Source organism: Pelophylax lessonae, assembly GCF_965119305.1.
Source record: "Pelophylax lessonae genome assembly, chromosome: 6".
Classification (NCBI taxonomy): Eukaryota; Metazoa; Chordata; class Amphibia; order Anura; family Ranidae; genus Pelophylax; species Pelophylax lessonae.
The window spans coordinates 324,814,451-324,834,005 of record NC_138773.1 but is presented as its reverse complement, the minus strand read 5'-3'; the positions used below and the strand labels follow the sequence as shown (position 1 = coordinate 324,834,005).

General features: G+C 46.9%; 1 protein-coding gene across 3 annotated transcripts in view; it reads left to right on the top strand.

The window, feature by feature from the left end:
* HSPBAP1 (HSPB1 associated protein 1) overlaps positions 1 to 19,555 on the top strand; it is a 123,478-nt gene that overhangs the window by 62,209 nt on the left and 41,714 nt on the right. For all 3 annotated transcript variants that reach the window (XM_082262199.1, XM_082262197.1, XM_082262198.1), the window contains exon 5: positions 2,035 to 2,206. In XM_082262199.1, the coding sequence (XP_082118325.1) occupies positions 2,035 to 2,206 (172 nt within the window). The remainder of the gene's footprint in view (positions 1 to 2,034; positions 2,207 to 19,555) is intronic.

Here is a 19,555-nt window from a genome sequence, read left to right as displayed (position 1 = left end):
GCAGCAGGCAAAATTAGTCAGTGTCCAGACAGAGTTAGAGGCAGGCAGCAGTCAAGATTAGTCAATGTCTAGGCAGAAGTTGAGGCAGGCAGCAGACAAAAATATTCAGTGTCCAGGCAGAGGTCAAGGCAAGCAGCAGGCAAAATTAGTCAGTGTCCAGACAGAGTTAGAGGCAGGCAGCAGTCAAGATTAGTCAATGTCTAGGCAGAAGTTGAGGCAGGCAGCAGACAAAAATATTCAGTGTCCAGGCAGAGGTCAAGGCAAGCAGCAGGCAAAATTAGTCAGTGTCCAGACAGAGTTAGAGGCAGGTAGCAGTCAAGATTAGTCAATGTCTAGGCAGAAGTTGAGGCAGGCAGCAGACAAAAATATTCAGTGTCCAGGCAGAGGTCAAGGCAGGCAGCAGGCAAAGTTAGCCAGTGTCCAGACAGAGTTAGAGGCAGGCAGCAGTCAAGATTAGTCAACGTCTACGCAGAAGTTGAGGCAGGCAGCAGACAAAAATATTCAGTGTCCAGGCAGAGGTCAAGGCAGGCAGCAGGCAAAATTAGTCAGTGTCCAGACAGAGTTAGAGGCAGGCAGCAGTCAAGATTAGTCAATGTCTAGGCAGAAGTTGAGGCAGGCAGCAGACAAAAATATTCAGTGTCCAGGCAGAGGTCAAGGCAAGCAGCAGGCAAAATTAGTCAGTGTCCAGACAGAGTTAGAGGCAGGTAGCAGTCAAGATTAGTCAATGTCTAGGCAGAAGTTGAGGCAGGCAGCAGACAAAAATATTCAGTGTCCAGGCAGAGGTCAAGGCAGGCAGCAGGCAAAGTTAGCCAGTGTCCAGACAGAGTTAGAGGCAGGCAGCAGTCAAGATTAGTCAACGTCTACGCAGAAGTTGAGGCAGGCAGCAGACAAAAATATTCAGTGTCCAGGCAGAGGTCAAGGCAGGCAGCATGCAAAATTAGTCAGTGTCCAGACAGAGTTAGAGGCAGGTAGCAGTCAAGATTAGTCAATGTCTAGGCAGAAGTTGAGGCAGGCAGCAGACAAAAATATTCAGTGTCCAGGCAGAGGTCAAGGCAGGCAGCAGGCAAAGTTAGCCAGTGTCCAGACAGAGTTAGAGGCAGGCAGCAGTCAAGATTAGTCAACGTCTACGCAGAAGTTGAGGCAGGCAGCAGACAAAAATATTCAGTGTCCAGGCAGAGGTCAAGGCAGGCAGCATGCAAAATTAGTCAGTGTCCAGACAGAGTTTGAGGCAGACAAAATTAGTTAGTGTCCAGGCAGAAATTGAGGCAGGCTGTGGGCAGAAATGGTCCATGTCGAGGCAGAAGTTGAGGCAGGCAGCTGGCAAAAATAGTGACGGTCATATTTCTTTTATCTTTTGGCTAATATTTTTATTGCTGTATGTCTGTGTTTTTTTTTTTGTTTTTTTTTAATATATTATATTATATATTATATTATAGACCAATTTTGTATATTTGTACTGATACATGGACTATGGCATACGTGTTTGTTTTTTTGTTTTTTTTAAATATAGTTTAATATAGTCTCTGAGCGGAGTCGCAACCAGGTTTTTATCTTGCGGTGGGTTTATCAAAAATAGTAAATCTCCAGACAGAGGTTGAGGTGGGCAGCAGGTAAGAATAGTCCATGTCTTTGCAGAGGTCCAGGCAGGCAACAGGGAAGAATGGTCAGTGTCATTGCAGAGATCCAAGCAGGCAGCAGGGAATAATATTCTGTGTCCTTGCAGAGGTCCAGGCAGATGGCAGGCAAAATTAGTCCGTGTCCAGGCAGAGTTTAAGGCAGGCGGCAATACAAAGAATGAAAGGAAATTCGGAAGTCTTTTTCTTACTTCTAAGTTGTGTGTAAATTTAATCTTGAGCTATTGAGGTATGTAGTTTAAAGCATAGAACATACGGAAAGTTTTACCTGCTGTCTGAAAAGAAACATTCACAATATTTATATGCAGCGTGTTTTTTTTCTTTTTTTTATATTTTAGTGTTGACTGCAATAAAGAAAATTTACCCAAACCCACCACACGTTCCCTTCTTTGTATTTCAGAAAAAAGTGGCACCTCTTTCCCCCTGAGGACTCAGATCACTTGTACCCCACCCGTATCCCCTATGAGGAGTCCAGCATTTTCAGCAGAGTTAATGTGGTGAATCCTAACAAGAACCGCTACCCATCATTCTGCAATGCCCACCCACACGTGGTCACCCTGCACCCTGGCCAGGTACGTCACTATGGCAGCAGTATACTGCAGAGTGCTGCGAGGCTACAACATCCCCTATTGGAGCTCAGTGATGGGTGTGATGGGTTTATTATAATAGTTTACAAGTTTAACTAATTATTATTAAAATTCAGTAAAATAAAATGGCAACAAGTAGGAGTGTGGTTTGGGGAGGAGGTGCATATCATCCATGTGGGTAGGCGGAGTTGTAGCTCGGTGTTGCCTATTAATTGGGTGACTGGAAGAGTGGGCTTGGTTAATGGATGAACATTTAGAGGGGGTGCATTACATCAAGGTATGTGTTAGGAGTGGGGGAGTTGTAGCTCATATTGCTTATGCGTTGAGTGACTAGAAATATAGGCTTGATCTATGTACAGTGGGGGAAAATAAGTATTTGATCCCTGCAGATTGGGTAAGTTTTCCCACTTACATAGAAATGGCAGGTCTATAATGTTTATCATAGGTGTATTTTATATGATAGAGACAGAATATCAACCAAAAATCCAGAAAAATGATACAAATATTATAAATTGAGTTGCAGTTCAGTGAGTAAAATAAGTATTTGATCCCCAAGGAAAACATGACTTAGTAGTTGGTGGAGAAACCCTTGTTGGAAGCACAGAGGTCAGACGTTTCTTGTAGTTGGTGACCAGGCTTCCACACATCTCGGGATGGATTTTGGTCCACTCTTCTTTACAGATCTTCTCTAAATCCTTAAGGTTTCTTGGCTGTCGCTTGGCAACTCGAAGTTTCATTCCCTCCATAAATTTTCTATAGGATTAAGGTGTGGAGACTGACTAGACCACTCCATGACCTTAATGTGCTTCTTCTTGAGCCACTCCTTTGTTGCCTTATTTTGGGTCATTGTCATTCTGGAAGACCCATCCATGACCCATCTTCAGTGTTCGGGCTGAGGGAAGAAGGTTCTCATCCAAGATTTTACAATACATGGCCCCGCCCATTGGTCCCTCAGTGCAGCAAAGTCGGCCTGTACCTTCATCAGAGAAACGGCTACAAAGCATCATGTTTCCACCTCTGTGCCTGACTGTAGGGACGGTGAGTGTAGAGACGGTGAGTGTAGGGAGGGTGGCTGTAGGGGAGGTGACTGTAGGGAGGGTGGCTGTAGGGGAGGTGACTGTAGGGACAGTGGCTGTAGGGACGGTGGCTGTAGGGGAGGTTACTGTAGGGACGGTGGCTGTAGGGACGGTGACTGTAGGGACGGTGGCTGTAGGGTCAGTGAGTGTAAGGAAGGTGACTGTAGGGATGGTGTTCTTAGGGTCATAGACAGCATTTTACTTCCTCCAAACACGGCAAGTCTCCCTCCTCAAAAACAGTCATGCCAATGAACATCTAAATGATTCAGAGAAGGACTGTGAGAAAGTGCTGTGGTCAGATGACACCAAAATTGAGCTCTTTGGCATTAACTTGACTCGTCGTGTTTGGAGGAAGAAAAATGCTGACTATGACCCTAAGAACACCATCTCTACAGTCACCGTCCCTACAGTCACCGTCCCTACAGTCACTGTCCCTACAGTCACCGTCCCTACAGTCACCTTTCCTATAGTCACCGTCCCTACAGTCACCTCCTCTACAGTCCCCTTCCCTCCAGTCACCTTCCCTCCAGTCACCTTCCCTACAGCCTCCGTCCCTACAGTCACCGTCCCTACAGTCACCTTCCCTACACAGTCACCGTCCCTACAGTCACCTTCCCTACACAGTCACCGTCCCTACAGTCACCGTCCCTACACAGTCACCGTCCCTACACAGTCACCGTCCCTACTCAGTCACCGTCCCTACAGTCACCGTCCCTACAGTCACCTTCCCTACAGCCTCTGTCCCTACAGCCTCTGTCCCTACAGTCACCGTCCCTGCAGCCACCGTCCCTACAGTCAAGCACACAGGTAGAAGCATGATGCTTTGGGGCTGTTTCTCTGCTAAAGGTACAGACCAACTTTGCCACATTGAGAGGCCAATGTTCGGGGCCATGTACTGTAAAATCTTTGATGAGAACCTTCTTCCCTCAGCCAGAACACTGAAGATGGGTCATGGATGGGTCTTCCAGCATGACAATGACGCAAAACATACCGCCAAGGCAACAAGCGAGTGGCTCAAGAAGAAGCGCATTATGGTCATGGAGTGGCCCAGCCAGTCCCCAGACCTTAATCCTATATAAACAGTATGGAGGGAGCTGAAACCCAATAGAACACCTTTGGAATAAATTAGAGCAGAGACTGCGAACAAAGCCTTCTCGTCCAACATCAGTGCCTGATTTTACAAATGCGCTTCTGGAAGAATGGTCAAAAATTCCCATAGACACCCTCCTAAACCTTGTGGACAGCCTTCCCAGAAGAGTTGAAGCTGTTATAGCTGCAAAGGGTGGGCCAACTCAATATTGAACCCTATGGACTAAGACTGGGATGCCATTAAAGTTCATTGTGTGTAAAGGCAGGCGTCCCAATACTTTTGGTAATACAGGGGTTTATTTACTAAAGTTAGAGAGGGCAAAATGAGTCACAATCCTGCAGAGAAAGCAATCAGCTTCTGTGTGTAAAGGCAGTCGTCCCAATACTTTTGACAATATAGTGTAATTGCACCGACCAGTGCTGATCCGTGAACGGCAGCCAACAATCTTCACTCGTTACCGACTTCCACAAAATCCTGCGCATTCCCAGAAGTTCAGCTGATTGAGACGCACGGCAATGGGTGCAAAAATGCCCAAATCTTACAGAAATGGGAGATGGATGCGATTCTGCGACATATGTCAAATGTATCCATTTCCAACACTCGAATTTTCAATGTCAGGCGAGCGCCCCCCTTCCATCTTCTCTTCTCACGCCGCTATCATAGCGAATGATCAGATTTATGATGTTAGGTTTTGGATCCCGTCATTGAAAAGCTTTTATTTGGGACGGGCGTGCGTACGGATGGAGGAACTCCGCTCAGACTGATTGCCGAAGCTTCGCACTTGTCAATTACGGTGAAAACTTCTCATGCACGCGGCGGCCAGAAAAGTTTGCAGGAAATCAATCCTGATACATTGTGTAACTGTTGTGCGTGATTATTCCCTCTTGGTTGAGATAGACACAGATGGAGCGACCCCTGCTGGCCACGCCGCACATTCGCACTTCCAGAGAGAAAACGCTGATGGGCGATTCTGAGCCGACAGAGATGGGAGTCCGGGGGTGGGGGGGCTTCAGACACGGGGTGACATTTGTCACCAGGAAAGACTTTCTGCTTAGAAAAGAGACATTGACGCAAAGATACAGAGCCTTGAAAAAGTATTCATACCCCTTGAAATTTTCTAAATGTTGTCATGTTACAACCAAAAACGTAAATGTATTTTATTGGGATTTTATGTTACATAGTTAGGTTGAAAAAAGACACAAGTCCATCAAAACCAACTAATAAATAGAGCGACCAACACAAAGTGGAGCATAATTGTGATGTGGAAGGAAATTGGAAGGAAAATTATGAATTGGATTCTAAATTTTTTACACATAATAAATCAGTGAAAAGTGTCTGGGGGGGGGGGGATTTGTATTCACCCCCTTACTCTGATACCTCTAACTAAAATCTAGTGGAACCAATTGCCTTCAAAAGTCACCTAATTAGTAAATAGAGTCCACCTGTGTGTCATTTAATCTCAGTATAAATATTGCTGTTCTGTGAAGCCCTTAGAGGTTTGTTAGAGAACCTTAGTGAACAAACAGCATCATGAAGGCCAAGGAACACAGCAGACAGGTCAGGGATAAAGTTGTGGAGAAGTGTAAAGCAGGGTTAGGCTATAAAGAAATCTCCCAAGCTTTGACCATCTCACGGAGCTCTGCTCAATCCATCATGGGAAAATGGAAAGAGTATGGCACAACTGCAACCCTACCAAGACATGGCCGTCCACCTAAACTGACCGGCCGGGCCCCTACCAAGACATGGCCGTCCACCTAAACTGACCGGCCGGGCCCCTACCAAGACATGGCCGTCCACCTAAACTGACCGGCCGGGCCCCTACCAAGACATGGCCGTCCACCTAAACTGACCGGCCGGGCAAGGAGAGCATTCATCAGAGAAGCAGCCAAGAGGTCCATGGGAACTCTGGAGGAGCTGCAGAGATCCACAGCTCAGGTGGGAGAATCTGTCCACAGGACAACTATTAGTCGTGCGCTCCACAAATCTGCCCTTTATGGAAGAGTGAGAAGAAGAAAGCCATTGGTGGAAGAAAGACATAAGAAGTCCTGTTTGCAGTTTGGGAGAAGCCATGTGGGGGACACAGCAAACATGTGGAAGAAGGAGCTCTGCTCAGAGGAGACCAAAATAGAAGCAAAACGCTATGTGTGGGGAAAAACTAACACTGCACATCACCCTGAACACACCATCCCCACCGTGAAACATGGTGGTGGCAGCATCATGGTGTGGGGATGCTTTTCTTCAGCAGGGACAGGGAAGCTGGTCAGAGTTGATGGGAAGATGGATGGAGCCAAATACAGGGCAATCTTAGAAGAAAAGACCTGAGACTGGGGCGGAGGTCCAGCAGGACAACGACCCGAAACATCCAGCCAGAGCTACAATGGAATGGTTTACATCAAAGCATATTCATGTGTTAGAATGGCCCAGTCACAGTCCAGACCTAAATCACATTGAGAATCTGTGGCAAGGCTTGAAAATTGCTGTTCACAGACGCTCTCCATCCAATCTGACAGAGATGAGATATTCTGCAGAGAAGAATGGGCAGAAATGTCCTCTCTAGATGTGCAAAGCTGGTAGAGACATCCCCAAAAAGACTTGCAGCTGTAATTGCAGGGAAAGGCGGTTCTACAAAGTATTGACTCTGGGGGGGTGAATACAAATGCAGCCACACTTTTCACAGATTTATTTGTATCATTTATCATTTTCCTTCCACTTCACAATTATGGCCACTTTGTGTCGGTCTATCACATAAAATCCCAATAAAATACATTTACGTTTTTGATTGTAACATGACAAAATGTGCAACATTTCAAGGGGTGTGAATACTTTTTCAAGGCTCTGTATATAGCCAGCTTCATCCATATCGCAATGCGTTGGTGACGGTACAAAGCACCTCTGCATCTCACTGCAAATACAGAAGATGTGCGGGGCCCTCTATAGAGAGAATGGACGGCGGGCCGGAAAAATCCTCAGGAACATCACTAATAGACATTGGAGAGAGACACCTTGGGGTCATTGAAAGTCCAAGAAGAAGTAGAAATGCGTAGCTAGACTAAAATCCGAATACAAAACTCGGCATCTCTACCACAAAGCAGGGAGCAGGAGCCCCTGCTGAGAAATCTAAGTGAAATCAATAAAAAATTAGCACCAGTTGGTTCCCTTAGAAGTCTCTAATGGTTTATTGCTGAGAAAATTTAGACCACAGGTTGGTAAAAGGTGACCAATGCGTTTCAGGGGCCAAGAAAAGGATATGTGACCAAGGAGCTTCCTCTGAGAAATCCAAGTGAAATCCACAGAAACTAGTACCAGCTGGTCACCTTAGAAATCTACGATCATTTATGGCTGAGTTAGCCCAGTGTTTTTGTATAATGAGATGTTACATCGAGTAAATAGATACCCAACATGTCACACTTTACCCACTTAAAGCGGAGTTCCAGCCCTTTACTCACCTGTCCAACGGTCCAGCGATGCGGCGCCCGAAGCCTCGATCCTCTCCCTCGGCGCCGGCATCACTGCTGTGGGCACCCGGCTGTCACAGTTTGCGGCTTCACAGCCGGGTACCCACTGTGCATGCGCGAGTCGCGCTGCGCGCCGTGATTGGCCGGCAATCTTCTGGGACCTCTGACGTGTCCCAGAAGATTGCAGGGAGGGAGGGGGAGAGGAGAACTTCCGTTCAGGGCGCCGCGGCGCTCCAAGTGGAAGTGGGAGCGGGTACCTCTCAAAACTCGGTACCCGCTCCCCCCAAAAAAAATGACATGCCAAATGTGGCATGTCAGGGGGTCAGGACTCCCTAAAGCGGAAGTTCCACTTTTGGGTGGAACTCCGCTTTAAGGACCGCCCTCCACAGTTATACTGCAGCAGGTAGCCCCTCCTGCGCAAACCCAGTTAGGTATACATCAGTCGTGCGCCTGCAGCTAGGGGGCAAGCACACGCTGCCGTCGCTGCCTCTCCCGCTCCCACTTGGCAGCGTGGACTCCGATGCACGGTTCAGGCGGCTCCGATTGCCTTCTGACACCCGCGATCGCTCCCCGCTGAGAGAGAAGAACGGTCAGATGTTGTAAACACAGCCGGCCGTTCTCTCTGGAATGATCACAGAGCCCCTGTGATCCTTCTATATAGGAACACAGGTCTCTATGGTCATTCCATAAGCCCCGCCCCCCCACAGTTAGAATCACTCCCCTAGGCTCACATTTAACCCCTTGATCACCCACAGTGTTAACCCCTTCCCTGCCAGTGTCATTATTACAGTAACAGTGCATATTTATAGCACTGATTACTGTAGTAATGTCACTGGTCCCCCAAAAAGTGTCAAAAATGTCAGTCAGGGGTCCGATCTGTCCGCCGCAATGTCGCAGTCCCGCTAAAAACCGCAGATCGCTGCCATTACTAGTAACAAAAAAAAAACAATAAAAATGGCATAAATCTTTCCCATAGTTTGTAGACGCAATAACTTTTGTGCAAACCAATCAAAATACGCTTGTTGCGATTTTTTTTTTTTTTTTAACCAAATATATGTAGCAGAAAACCAGAGATGTATAGTAACTAAGTAGAACTACTTCGCTACTGTACTTAAGTACGGAAAGGCGGTATCTGTACTTTCCTAGAGTAGAATTTTTTCTCCTACTTCCACTTTTACTTCACTACATTTTTTCAATGATTTCAATACTTCTACTCCGATATTTTTATTTTGTGCGGCATAGTTACTCGTTACTATTATAAAAATTACCACTGCCAGAACAGTAGATGGAGGTTTCATGAAGCTCAAAACATGTGTATTATCAGTGCATAGGAAAATAAATGCTACTGTATGTATAAATAAAAGCTGCATTTCTAATAATAATAGAAAAACAATATGATGTTCAAACTTTTGACTTCTTTCTTTAATAACTACATAACACAGTACTTGTACTTTTACTTTCAGTACTTGAGTAGCAATTTTATTTAAAAAACTACTTGCAATACTAAAGTACAAAAAATGTTTAATACTTTACTACTTCTACTCAAGTCACTTTTTGATCGAGCACTTCCACTTCTACTCAAGTCACTTTTTGATCGAGCACTTGTACTTTTACTCAAGTATGGGTTTTGAGTACTTTATACAACTCTGCAGAAAACAAATTGGCCTAAAATGTTAAATTTTGATTTTTACATTTTTTTTTTTTTGGGGAATGTCATATAGCAGAATGTGAAAAATATTGTTTTTTTTTTTTTTTTTTTTTCAGAATTGTCGCTTTTTTTGTTTATAGCGCAAAAAGTAAAAATCGCACAGGTGATCAAATACCACCAAAAGAAAGCTCTGTTTGTGGGGAAAAAAGGACGTACATTTTATTTGGGTACAGCGTCGCAGCATTTTCCGTTAAAATAACGCAGTGCTGAATAGCACAAAATATGGCCTGGTCATTAAGGGGGCAAATCCTTCTGGTCCAGAAGTGGCTAAAATTGCGTCTACAAACTACGGTGCTTAAAATTCTCCATAGGCGACGCTCTAAACGCCTTTTACCGGTTACCAGTTTAGAGTTGCACAGGAGGTCTGGTGATAGAATTATTTCTCTTGCTCTGACGTTCATGGCAATACCTCACGTGTGTGGTGCGATCACCGATTACATATGCGTGCGGGGGTAACGTATGCGTTCGCATTTGCACGTAAGCAGGGTGGGACGGGGGGTGCTTTAAATTTTTGTTTTATTACTTTTTTTTCTTTTATAAAAGTTTTTTGTTTTTTCTACACTTTTTTTTATTTTATTTTATTATTTATTTTTGTTGTACAAACTTTATTGCTATTAAAAGGGATGAACAACATCCCTTGTGATAGCATGGGCCATGACAGGTCCTCCTTCTGGAGAGATTTGGGGTCAAACCTCTACCACCCTACCACCCCCCCCCCCCCCCATGCAGCCAATCAGACCAAGATCAGTCCGATTGGCTGCTTCTCTTGCCACTGGTGGCCAGGTAAACAAGGGGACGGAACTTGAAGTGATGAATACTCGCCGCTCCTGCTTTCCAGGGTTACAGAGAGAGGGGAACAATGTCAGTTCCTATCTCTCTGTTCCAGTTCTGGTATGGTAAGTGACTGTCCCCCTCTCCCCGGCTGGGTTCTGGTATGGTAAGTGACTGTCCCCCTCTCTCCCCCTGGAGGGTTTTGGGGTGGACGTGGGCCCCTCAATGAGACAGTTGGACCCCTGGGTTCCCCTCCTTCCTGTTAGGCACCCCCCTCATCGGTCTGGTGGTCCCTGTGGGCCATCTAGCCCCCCATTGACCCCCCCTTCACTGACGCTGGGGCTGTGGGGTTGCCTGGTCCCCTGCCTAGGGTGGGGGCAGGGTGCTGTGCTGGTGATGGGGGCGGGGGTGTGGTGACCAGGCAATCGGCTGAGGAGGGGGCTGTACCTGGTAGGGGCTCCTGCCAGTACCCCCCTTCCTGCCTGTGCCATTTTCTCAGGCCTAGGGATCACCCCTGGGTCCCTGGGGGCCTCATGGTGCCACCATTTTCTTATAAGCTGTGTGTTTTATGTACGGCAGCCATGTTTGTGTAGTCCAGCGGCCATTTTACAGTGGTTTGCCATTGAAAATAGCGGCGGCCATGACAGTGGAGCCCTCTGGGCGGCGATTTCACAAGTGGGAGTCCCTCCTCATCCCCTGGTGCTGATCTTTTCATTTCCTGATCACCGTTTGTGTAGTGCAGATTCTCCTGGTAGCTGTGGTGACTGTTTTCTGCAGGGTGGTGAGTCTGGGGGGGTCCTTTCCCTCTCTATTGAGGATCGATTGGTGCTCTTTGGCTGGCAACCAGGTGGGCTGCCAGAGCGGTGGGGTTTATCCCTTAGCAGTGTTTTATCCCCTGGTGACTCACGGAGCCTTTGAAGCAAATCTCCCCACCTGATCCCCTCTCTGAGGCTACAGGGCCCTTCCGGGTCCCATCCATCCATCGATGGACTAACAGCGGTCCTGGAGTCCTTGGTGTCCCGGGTGCAGGTGGCTTTTGGGCAACGGGCTGGCTAAAAGCGCCCCCGCTTTCCCCTGCCTCATCCGTCTCATCAGATCCTGAATCTGATTCGGCCACCATGGACGTGGGTAACCCTGCTGGGTCTGCAACCACGCGCCCTGAATCCTCAGATCCTCCCCTTCTACAGCGAACGTATGAAAAGGCGCTGGTGGAGGCACGGATTGTAGCTGTGCGTGAGACCTTTAAAGATGGAGGACGCAGCTGAAGCTGCGGCGGAGGCCCAGGTTCCCTTTAGCATTTAAAAACCTTTCGGAGCGGAAAAGGTGTTCCCTTACCCCCTCCTATTTTGACAGAATTGTCACTAAATAGCGGGGACAAACAAAGCGTTCCGTTGGGGTCCCTAAGGGATTTGGCTAGGCCATACCCCTATGAGGAATCCCTTCTTAAGAAGTGGACTGTTCCACCGGTGGTGGATCCTCCGGTTTCCAGTTTAAACAAGGCAATCATGATTCTGGTTGAAGAGTCCGCGGCCTTTAAGGACCCGGCTGACAGGAAGGCCGAGGCTGTGGCCCGCAATATGTACACCCTGGCTGGTTCGGCACCGAGGCCGATATTCACCATTGCCCTGGTGTTGCAGATTCTGACCAAGTGGGCTAAGCTTTTGCGCTGCGACCTGGAGGGGGAGTAGCCCCCCCCCCCCCCGCCTTTGCTAAGCTGGCATACCAGCTGGTTCAGGGGCTGCAGTTTATCTGTGTTTTGGCAGTGGTCCTTTGGCATGTCTTTTGGCTCAAATGCTTGTCTGTGAAGATCAAAAAGGCCCTGACTGATCTTCCCTTTTAAGGAGATCGCCTGTGTAATGCTACCCTTGATGCCATCATTAAAGATCTCGCAGGTTGGAAGAGTACCATTCTTCCGCAGGCTACTAAGGGCAAGGACCCTCGTTGTAGACGTGGGCCCTCCTTCTCGGCTCATAAGAAGTTTTTTTCGTCCTTCAGGGTCAACTGACAAGGGATCAGATCCCTACTTTGGGGCCCCCTCTGTAGAATCCAAGCGAACTTGGTCTGACAGGGCAAGAGATGGGCTTCTCCAGACCCGTGGACAAGGCCTCTTCAGCATGAAGGTGCGCCCTCGCTCGTATCTGGGGTGGGGGGACGTCTTCGCTGGTTCCCGGACCAGTAGACTCCCCTGGTACAAGTCAGGAGGGTCCACGAGGTCATTCAGTCCGGCTACAAGATCTAGTTTTGTTCTTACCCTCCGGTGAGGTTCTTCCTTTCTAATGTGCAACAGTCCCTGGTCCGCTTACAGGCTCTTTTTGGGGCAGTGCAAGACTTTTTACTTTAAAGGGAGATGGTCCCGGGTCCAACTTCAGAACCTTTTCAGGGTTTTTACTCAAACCTGTTTACAGTCCCCAGGAAGGAAGGCAAGGTGCGTCCAATTCTGAACCTCAAGGCGCTGAACTGCTTTGTGTGGCTGTAGAGGTTCAGAATGGAGTTCTTTCGCAATGTGGTGGCTTCCCTGCATCAGGGGGATTTTTGTCTCCATCGACATCAAGGACGCTTACCTTCACATTCCAATATGTGGCAATCATCAGCGCTTCCTCCACTTTGCCGTGCATTATTAGTTTGTGGCGTTACCCTTTGGTCTTGCTTCTGCTCCTCGGGTCTTCACAAAAGTGTTGGACCCGGTGCTAGCATTGTTATGCCAATGGGGGATCGTGGTACTGGGCTACTTGGATGACCTCCTTTTGCGAGCGGAGTTTCCTACTGCTCTGGTGGAAATCCTGGAAATCACCATACGAGCTTGAGGGTGTTTTGGCTGGATTCTGACTTTTCAGAAGTCTGCTCTGGTTCCGTCCACAAAGTGGGACTACCTGGGTCTGACTCTGGACTCGGCCTTAGCCAGAGTGCCCCTTCCTCTGGACAAACTCCAGAAACTGCAGGCTGTAATTTGTCACCTGTTGTCCAGCAGATGGTAATCCTTCCGGACTTGCATGCCGGTGCTGGGCCTGATGGTGTCTACCTTCGAGGCTGTTCCGTTTGCACAGATCCATACGAGGTCCCTGCAAGGGAGATTCTGGCCAAATGGGACAAGAGTCCACAGTCTCTGGACAATCCGATTCGGCTGAGCATGGGAACGAAAGGGTCCCTGATATGGTGGCTTCGTTCTTCAGCGCTTCGGCTGGGCAAATCCTTCCTCCCCTTGTATTGGACATTGGTCACCATGGATGCCATCCTGTCTGGCTGGGGAGGCATCCTCTGAAAAAGTTCAGGGCTTTTAATGATAGAGTAGGTTTGGGAAAAAAAAAAAGAGGGACCACAGTTGGGTTCCTTAGGGGTTTGCTGGGCAAGTAAGGCTGTTAGATGAGGTTTGACAAATCAGGACCAAATAAGGCTTATTCAGGTTGCCTGTCTAACCTCCTTACTTGCCCAGCAAACCCCTAAGGAACCCCACTGTGGTCCCCTTTTTTTTCCCCAAATCTACTCTGTCCTTTAAAGCGGAGTTCCGGGCACAAAAACAATATTTTTTTTTTTGTACCCCTCCGCTAGGTATGCCTCACCTGAAAAGGAATTGGATAGTTATTTTTTTTTTTTTTTGTTTACTTACCTTGCAATTGAAGATCGAAGATACTCACCTCAGACTGCTTCCTCCCTCGGAGCCGCGGCTCACCCCGTCACTTCCTGCCTCGCTATGATTCCTGGGAGCTGAACGTCACAGCTCCCAGGAATCAATGCGACGGCACCGGGCGACATTCCCCTGCTAAACAGCTTCTGGGCATGCCCAGAAGCTGTGGAGGAATGCGGCGCCGTGCCGGAAGTGACAAATGGGGCCGGTGCGGCGCATTCTGGGACAAGAAGACGCGGAAGAAGACACAGAAGAGGACAACGCCGGTTTCAGCTGCCCACAAGAGAGATGGAAACGCTGTGGAAGAAATTTTCTAAGTAAGTATTTCTTCTAAAAGGTAAGTGCGAACCGGGACAGATCAGAGGCTAGCCATTGTGGAATGTAATAGCCCTGACTGTCCCGGGGGTATGTTTATTAAAAAATGACATCTGTGCCCGGAACTCCGCTTTAAAAGCCCTGATGAAGGGGGTCTATTGACAGCTGCATTAACCTTTTCAGCGGCTTTCATGTCTTTTCTTGTGGTATAAAACACTATTCTGGAGTTTTTGTAAATAAAGAGTCTTATAGGAAGTCCGTTCAGCCCTTGATGAAGGTGGATTGTATATGACGCTTGAAACCTGTTGGATAACTTTTTTTTTTCCTGTGGTCTGAATTTAATCTGCTATAAATGTTTATGGACTTTTAAAAATGACCAGCTGGTGCTCATTTTTGTCACCTTGCAGTGCCCAGGTGTGCCAAATCATTAAGGCTCCATTCACATGTCAGCGTATGGTTCGCGGGCAGAACCGCCACCGGTTCCACCCGCGATCCGGAGATTATTGCAAATCGCGGGACTCCTGTGCGTTGCCCGTTGATTTGCAATAGCCCCCCAAACGCCGAGCGATTTTGCCGCGATTTACGCCCGCCGAATCGCGGCAACATCACGCAAACAAAATCGCGGGACGCAATACGCTCCAAAGAAGCTCTTTTTTGGAGCGTATTGCGTCCCGCGATTTTGTTTGCGCGATGTTGCCGCGATTCGGCGGGCATAAATCACGGCAACATCGCTCGGCGTTTGGGGGGCTATTGCAAATCAACGGGCATCGCTAGGCGTCCCGCGATTTGCAATAAATCTCCGAATCGCGGGCGGAACCGCGGCGGTTCTGCCCGCGATCATACGCTGACATGTGAATGCAGCCTAAGACGACCCTGAGGTGAGCATGGAACCAGTCTGTCCTACTTTCGGAGTTCAGACTCTGGCGTTGGAATTAGTCTGACTTTTTCCTTCAGGAACATTAGACTCTGATGACCTCAGAAGTTTAGAAACCTTTTTTACCTGCATAAATCCCCTAAAGATTAGTTCATTAGTGTAATTTCTATCTAAGAACAGATAAAGTCCCTCCATCCCATAATAACTGACACTAATAACCTTATTTATAAGACTTTCTGATGGTGAAGCTGTCTCCCACATTTGACAGGATACTAATCTGCCCAGAAAGATGACAGCTGGAGAGCGGGATTTCAGATCTGCCTGGGTAAAATGAGTTATTTGAAGGCCGCATTATAAATACGGTAACATGAAAGCTCTTCTTTCTGGATGAAAATTAGAGGGTTTATTATAGAGATCTCTTTTTTCAGTATTTCAATCAAAGTGTTTTCGTTTCCATCATGTCTATGCAGGAGCAGAGCAGGCAAAACCCTCGCTGCATTCACATTTTTTTTCATGGTCAGACCTGCTCATCTATCACATAAGGGTTAAAGGTGCCATTTCTGCACATCTACCTGGCAGTTAAAAGTCCAGCTTCCAAGTCCAGTTCTAAGCGGGTGCCCCCTTAAATCTATCACTAAGCCTAATCCTAACCATCAATCAAACCTCAAACTCTATACCTCAGCCTAACCCCAGCCATCAACCTAACCCCAAACTCTATCGCCAAACCAATTCCCAACCATCAATCAAGCCTAAAACTTTACACCTCCGCCTAACCCCAACCATCAACCTAATCCCAACCATCAATCAAACCTCAAACTCTATATCTCAGCCTAACCCCAACCATCAACCTAATCCCTACCATCAATCAGACCTCAAACTCTATATCTCAGCCTAACCCCAACCATCAACCTAATCCCTACCATCAATCAGACCTCAAACTCTATATCTCAGCCTAACCCCAATCATTAACCTAAACCCTAACTCTATCCCTAAGCCTAATCCCAACCATCAATCAAACCTCAAACTCCATACAACAGCCTAACACCAACCATCAACCTAACTCTATACCTAAACCTAATCCCAACCATCAATCAAACCTCAAACTCTATACGTCAGCCTAACACCAACCATTAACCTAACCCCTGACTCTATCCCTAAACCTAATCCCAACCTTCAATCAAACCTCAAACTCTTTACCTCGGCCTAACCCCAACCTTTAACCTAACCGCTAACTCTATCCCTAAACCTAAGCCCAATCATCAATCAAACCTCAAACTTTACACCTCAGCCTAGCCCTAACCATCAACCAAACCCCTAACTCTATCCCTAAACCTAAGCCCAACCATCAACCTTATCCCAACTCTCCCATCCTCTGGAATGCTCTACCCCAATCTGTCCGACTATCTCCTACCTTGTTCACTTTCAGACAATCCCTGTAAATCATCTCTTTAGAGAAGCCTATCTGACCCCCACCTAACAATTGTACATTTATTTTCTCCATCAGCACATTCCCCACAGTTATTACCTCTTGTATCTCTTTACCCTCCCTCTTCGATTGTAAGCTCTAATGAGCAAGGCCCTCTGATTCCTACTGTATTAAAGTTTATTGTGTTTGTGTTGTCTACCCTCAAGTTGTAAAGTGCTGAGTAAACTGTCTGTGCTATATAAACCCTGTATAATAATAATAACTATCAATCAAAGCTCAAACTCTATACCTCAGCCTAATCCCAACCATCAACCTAACCCCTAACTCTATCCCTAAACCTAATCCCAACCATCAGTCAAGCCTAAAACCTTACACCTCAGCCTAGCCCCAACCATCAACCTAAACCTACACTCCACCATCAACCTAATCCTAACTCTCCCATTCTCTTGAATGCTCTACCCCAATCTGTCCAACCATCTCCTACTTTGTCCACTTTCAGGCGATCCCTGAAATCACATTTCTTCAGAGAGACCTATCTGGCCCCCACCATCAACCAACCATCAACCTAACCCCAGACTCTATCCCCAAACCTAATCCTAACCATCAATCAAACTTCAAACTCTATACAACAGCCTAACACCAACCATCAACCTAACTCTATCCCTAAACCTAATCCTAACCATCAATCAAACCTCAAACTCTAGACCTCAGCCTGACACCATCCATCAACCTAACCTTTAACTCTATCCCTAAACCTAATCCCAACCATGAATCAAATCTCAAACTCACATCACCCTATCTCCTAACTCTGTCCCACAGCCTTACCCCAACCATCAACCTAACCTGTATTTCTATAGAGGTAAACCAACAGACAAACTCCTAATTAATGCTTGAAGACCAGAGCAGGGAAGAAGTTGAGGACTTTATCTACTTCAAATGTTATATCATTTTTTTCCATGGTCAGACTTGCTTATTTATCACATAAGGGAATTTAAAGGGTTAGTGTTAGGGGTTTCAAAACATGTACCTGGTAATTATTAAGCACACATATTAGTGTGTGAAACGCGTCTACCTTGCCACTTTTTTGCCACATTGGGATGTCCAATAAATCTGGATTTTGACCACATCTGAGTGTAGCCATTTCTTTTCATTATTAGCACATTTACCTGGCAGAGGCTTGAGGGCCACAAAACTGGGTCTTTATAGAACTACATTCTCCAGGTATAAATATCTGTGTGTTGCCCAAGCTTGGATCAATGTAACTGTATATACCATACCTGTGGGATCCTTGTAGGAGCTGGAAATCCCTGTATAGACACCGCTACTACAGTGATCTCCACTAGCTTCCAGGTCCTGCACTGAGCTGGTTCCCTGCTGCATTCTGAACACTGGAGAACCTCAATAAATAAAAAAGCAAAAAGCATTCTCTGATTGGACGAGGTGGATAGAGTGACGTCACCAATAAGAGAACACGTTGCATTCTTTGAGAAAATGCGTTGCATTCATTGAGACATGGATGAGCGAGTTTGGGGTGGAGGAACTTGACTGGCCTTGTCAGAGGGAGTCCTGTGATAAATAGCTGGAAGTGTTAACACTGACACATTACTGGGCATGCTGTACATGCTCCACCCCAAACTCATTCATCCATGTCTTTATGGAAACAAAAAAGGGGGGGGGGGGGGAATAGCGCGCTTAAATAACCAAAGGCAGCCAATACATAGGTAATATCAGACCATGTCTTTATGGACCTTGCTTTGTGCACTGGTGCGCAGTCATGTTGGAACAGGAAGGGGCCATCCCCAAACTCCTCCCACAAAGTTGGGAGCATGAAATTGTCTAAAATGTCTTGGTATGCTGACGCCTCCAGAGTTGTCTTCACTGGAACTAAGGGGCCAAGCCCAACCCCTGAAAAACACCCCCACACCATAAACCCCCCTCCACCAAATGATTTGGTCTAGTGCACAAAGCAAAGTCCATAAAGACATGGATGAGCGAGTTTGGGGTTGAGGAACTTGACTGGCCTGCACAGTCCTGACCTCAACCCAATAGAACACCTTTGGGATGAATTAGAGCGGAGACTGCGAGCCAGGCCTTCTCTCCAACATCAGTGCCTGACCTCACAAATGCACTTCTGGAAGAATGGTCAAACATTCCCATAGACACTCCTAAACCTTGTGGACAGCCTTCCCAGAAGAGTTGAAGCTGTTATAGCTGCAAAGGGTGGGCCAACTCAATATTGAACCCTACGGACTAAGACTGGGATGCCATTAATGTGCATGTAAATGCAGGCGTGGGATAAGGCCCAACGCCGTGCTTCCATGTTTATGTGCACAGCAGTTAAAAGGTTGACAACCCTGTTTGTTCTAAAGTGAAATCGCACAACAGCGTTGTCATCCTCTGGACAGGGTAGCCTAAGATGGAAATGTGGTTTTAAATAGACTTAAAATATGTGAACAGCACGAGAGGTCCTCTATAGTCAAAAATTATTGTATTTTTATTAACTGTATGGGGTTAATACCTCCAATGATAATGTTTTATTTCAGTCTAGGTTTAAACTATCTTAAAGGTGTTTTAGGTCTAGTTGGTCCCAGCCACTGTAATTGTTACTATTCCTGGACAGCTTAGCCCTCCTCAAAAAAATCTTAAACCTATTATTTTGTGTCCTTGAAGATTAGCTGTGGAATGGCTGATCCCTGTAAGGTGCGTTGAGAAAAGAGGGGTACCGGCTGATAAAGGTTTAGGATACTTCCGTCTGGCTGGATTGCTGGGATTTGTAGTTCCACAGCAGTTTGGCAGGGTACAGGTTTGCAAGTATTAAAGTTCCCTGCTTTGCTTGGGTTGGCATATGGCAAGCGGCAGGGCTTTTTTTCTCAGAGAATAGGTGCAGGAATTCCCCCTCCTAAGTTACTTAGTGCCTCCACCCCTACCCACCTCCGAGCATTAACCCTCGGTTCTACCCATACCCACCCCCGAGCACCGACCCTTGGTTCCACTCCC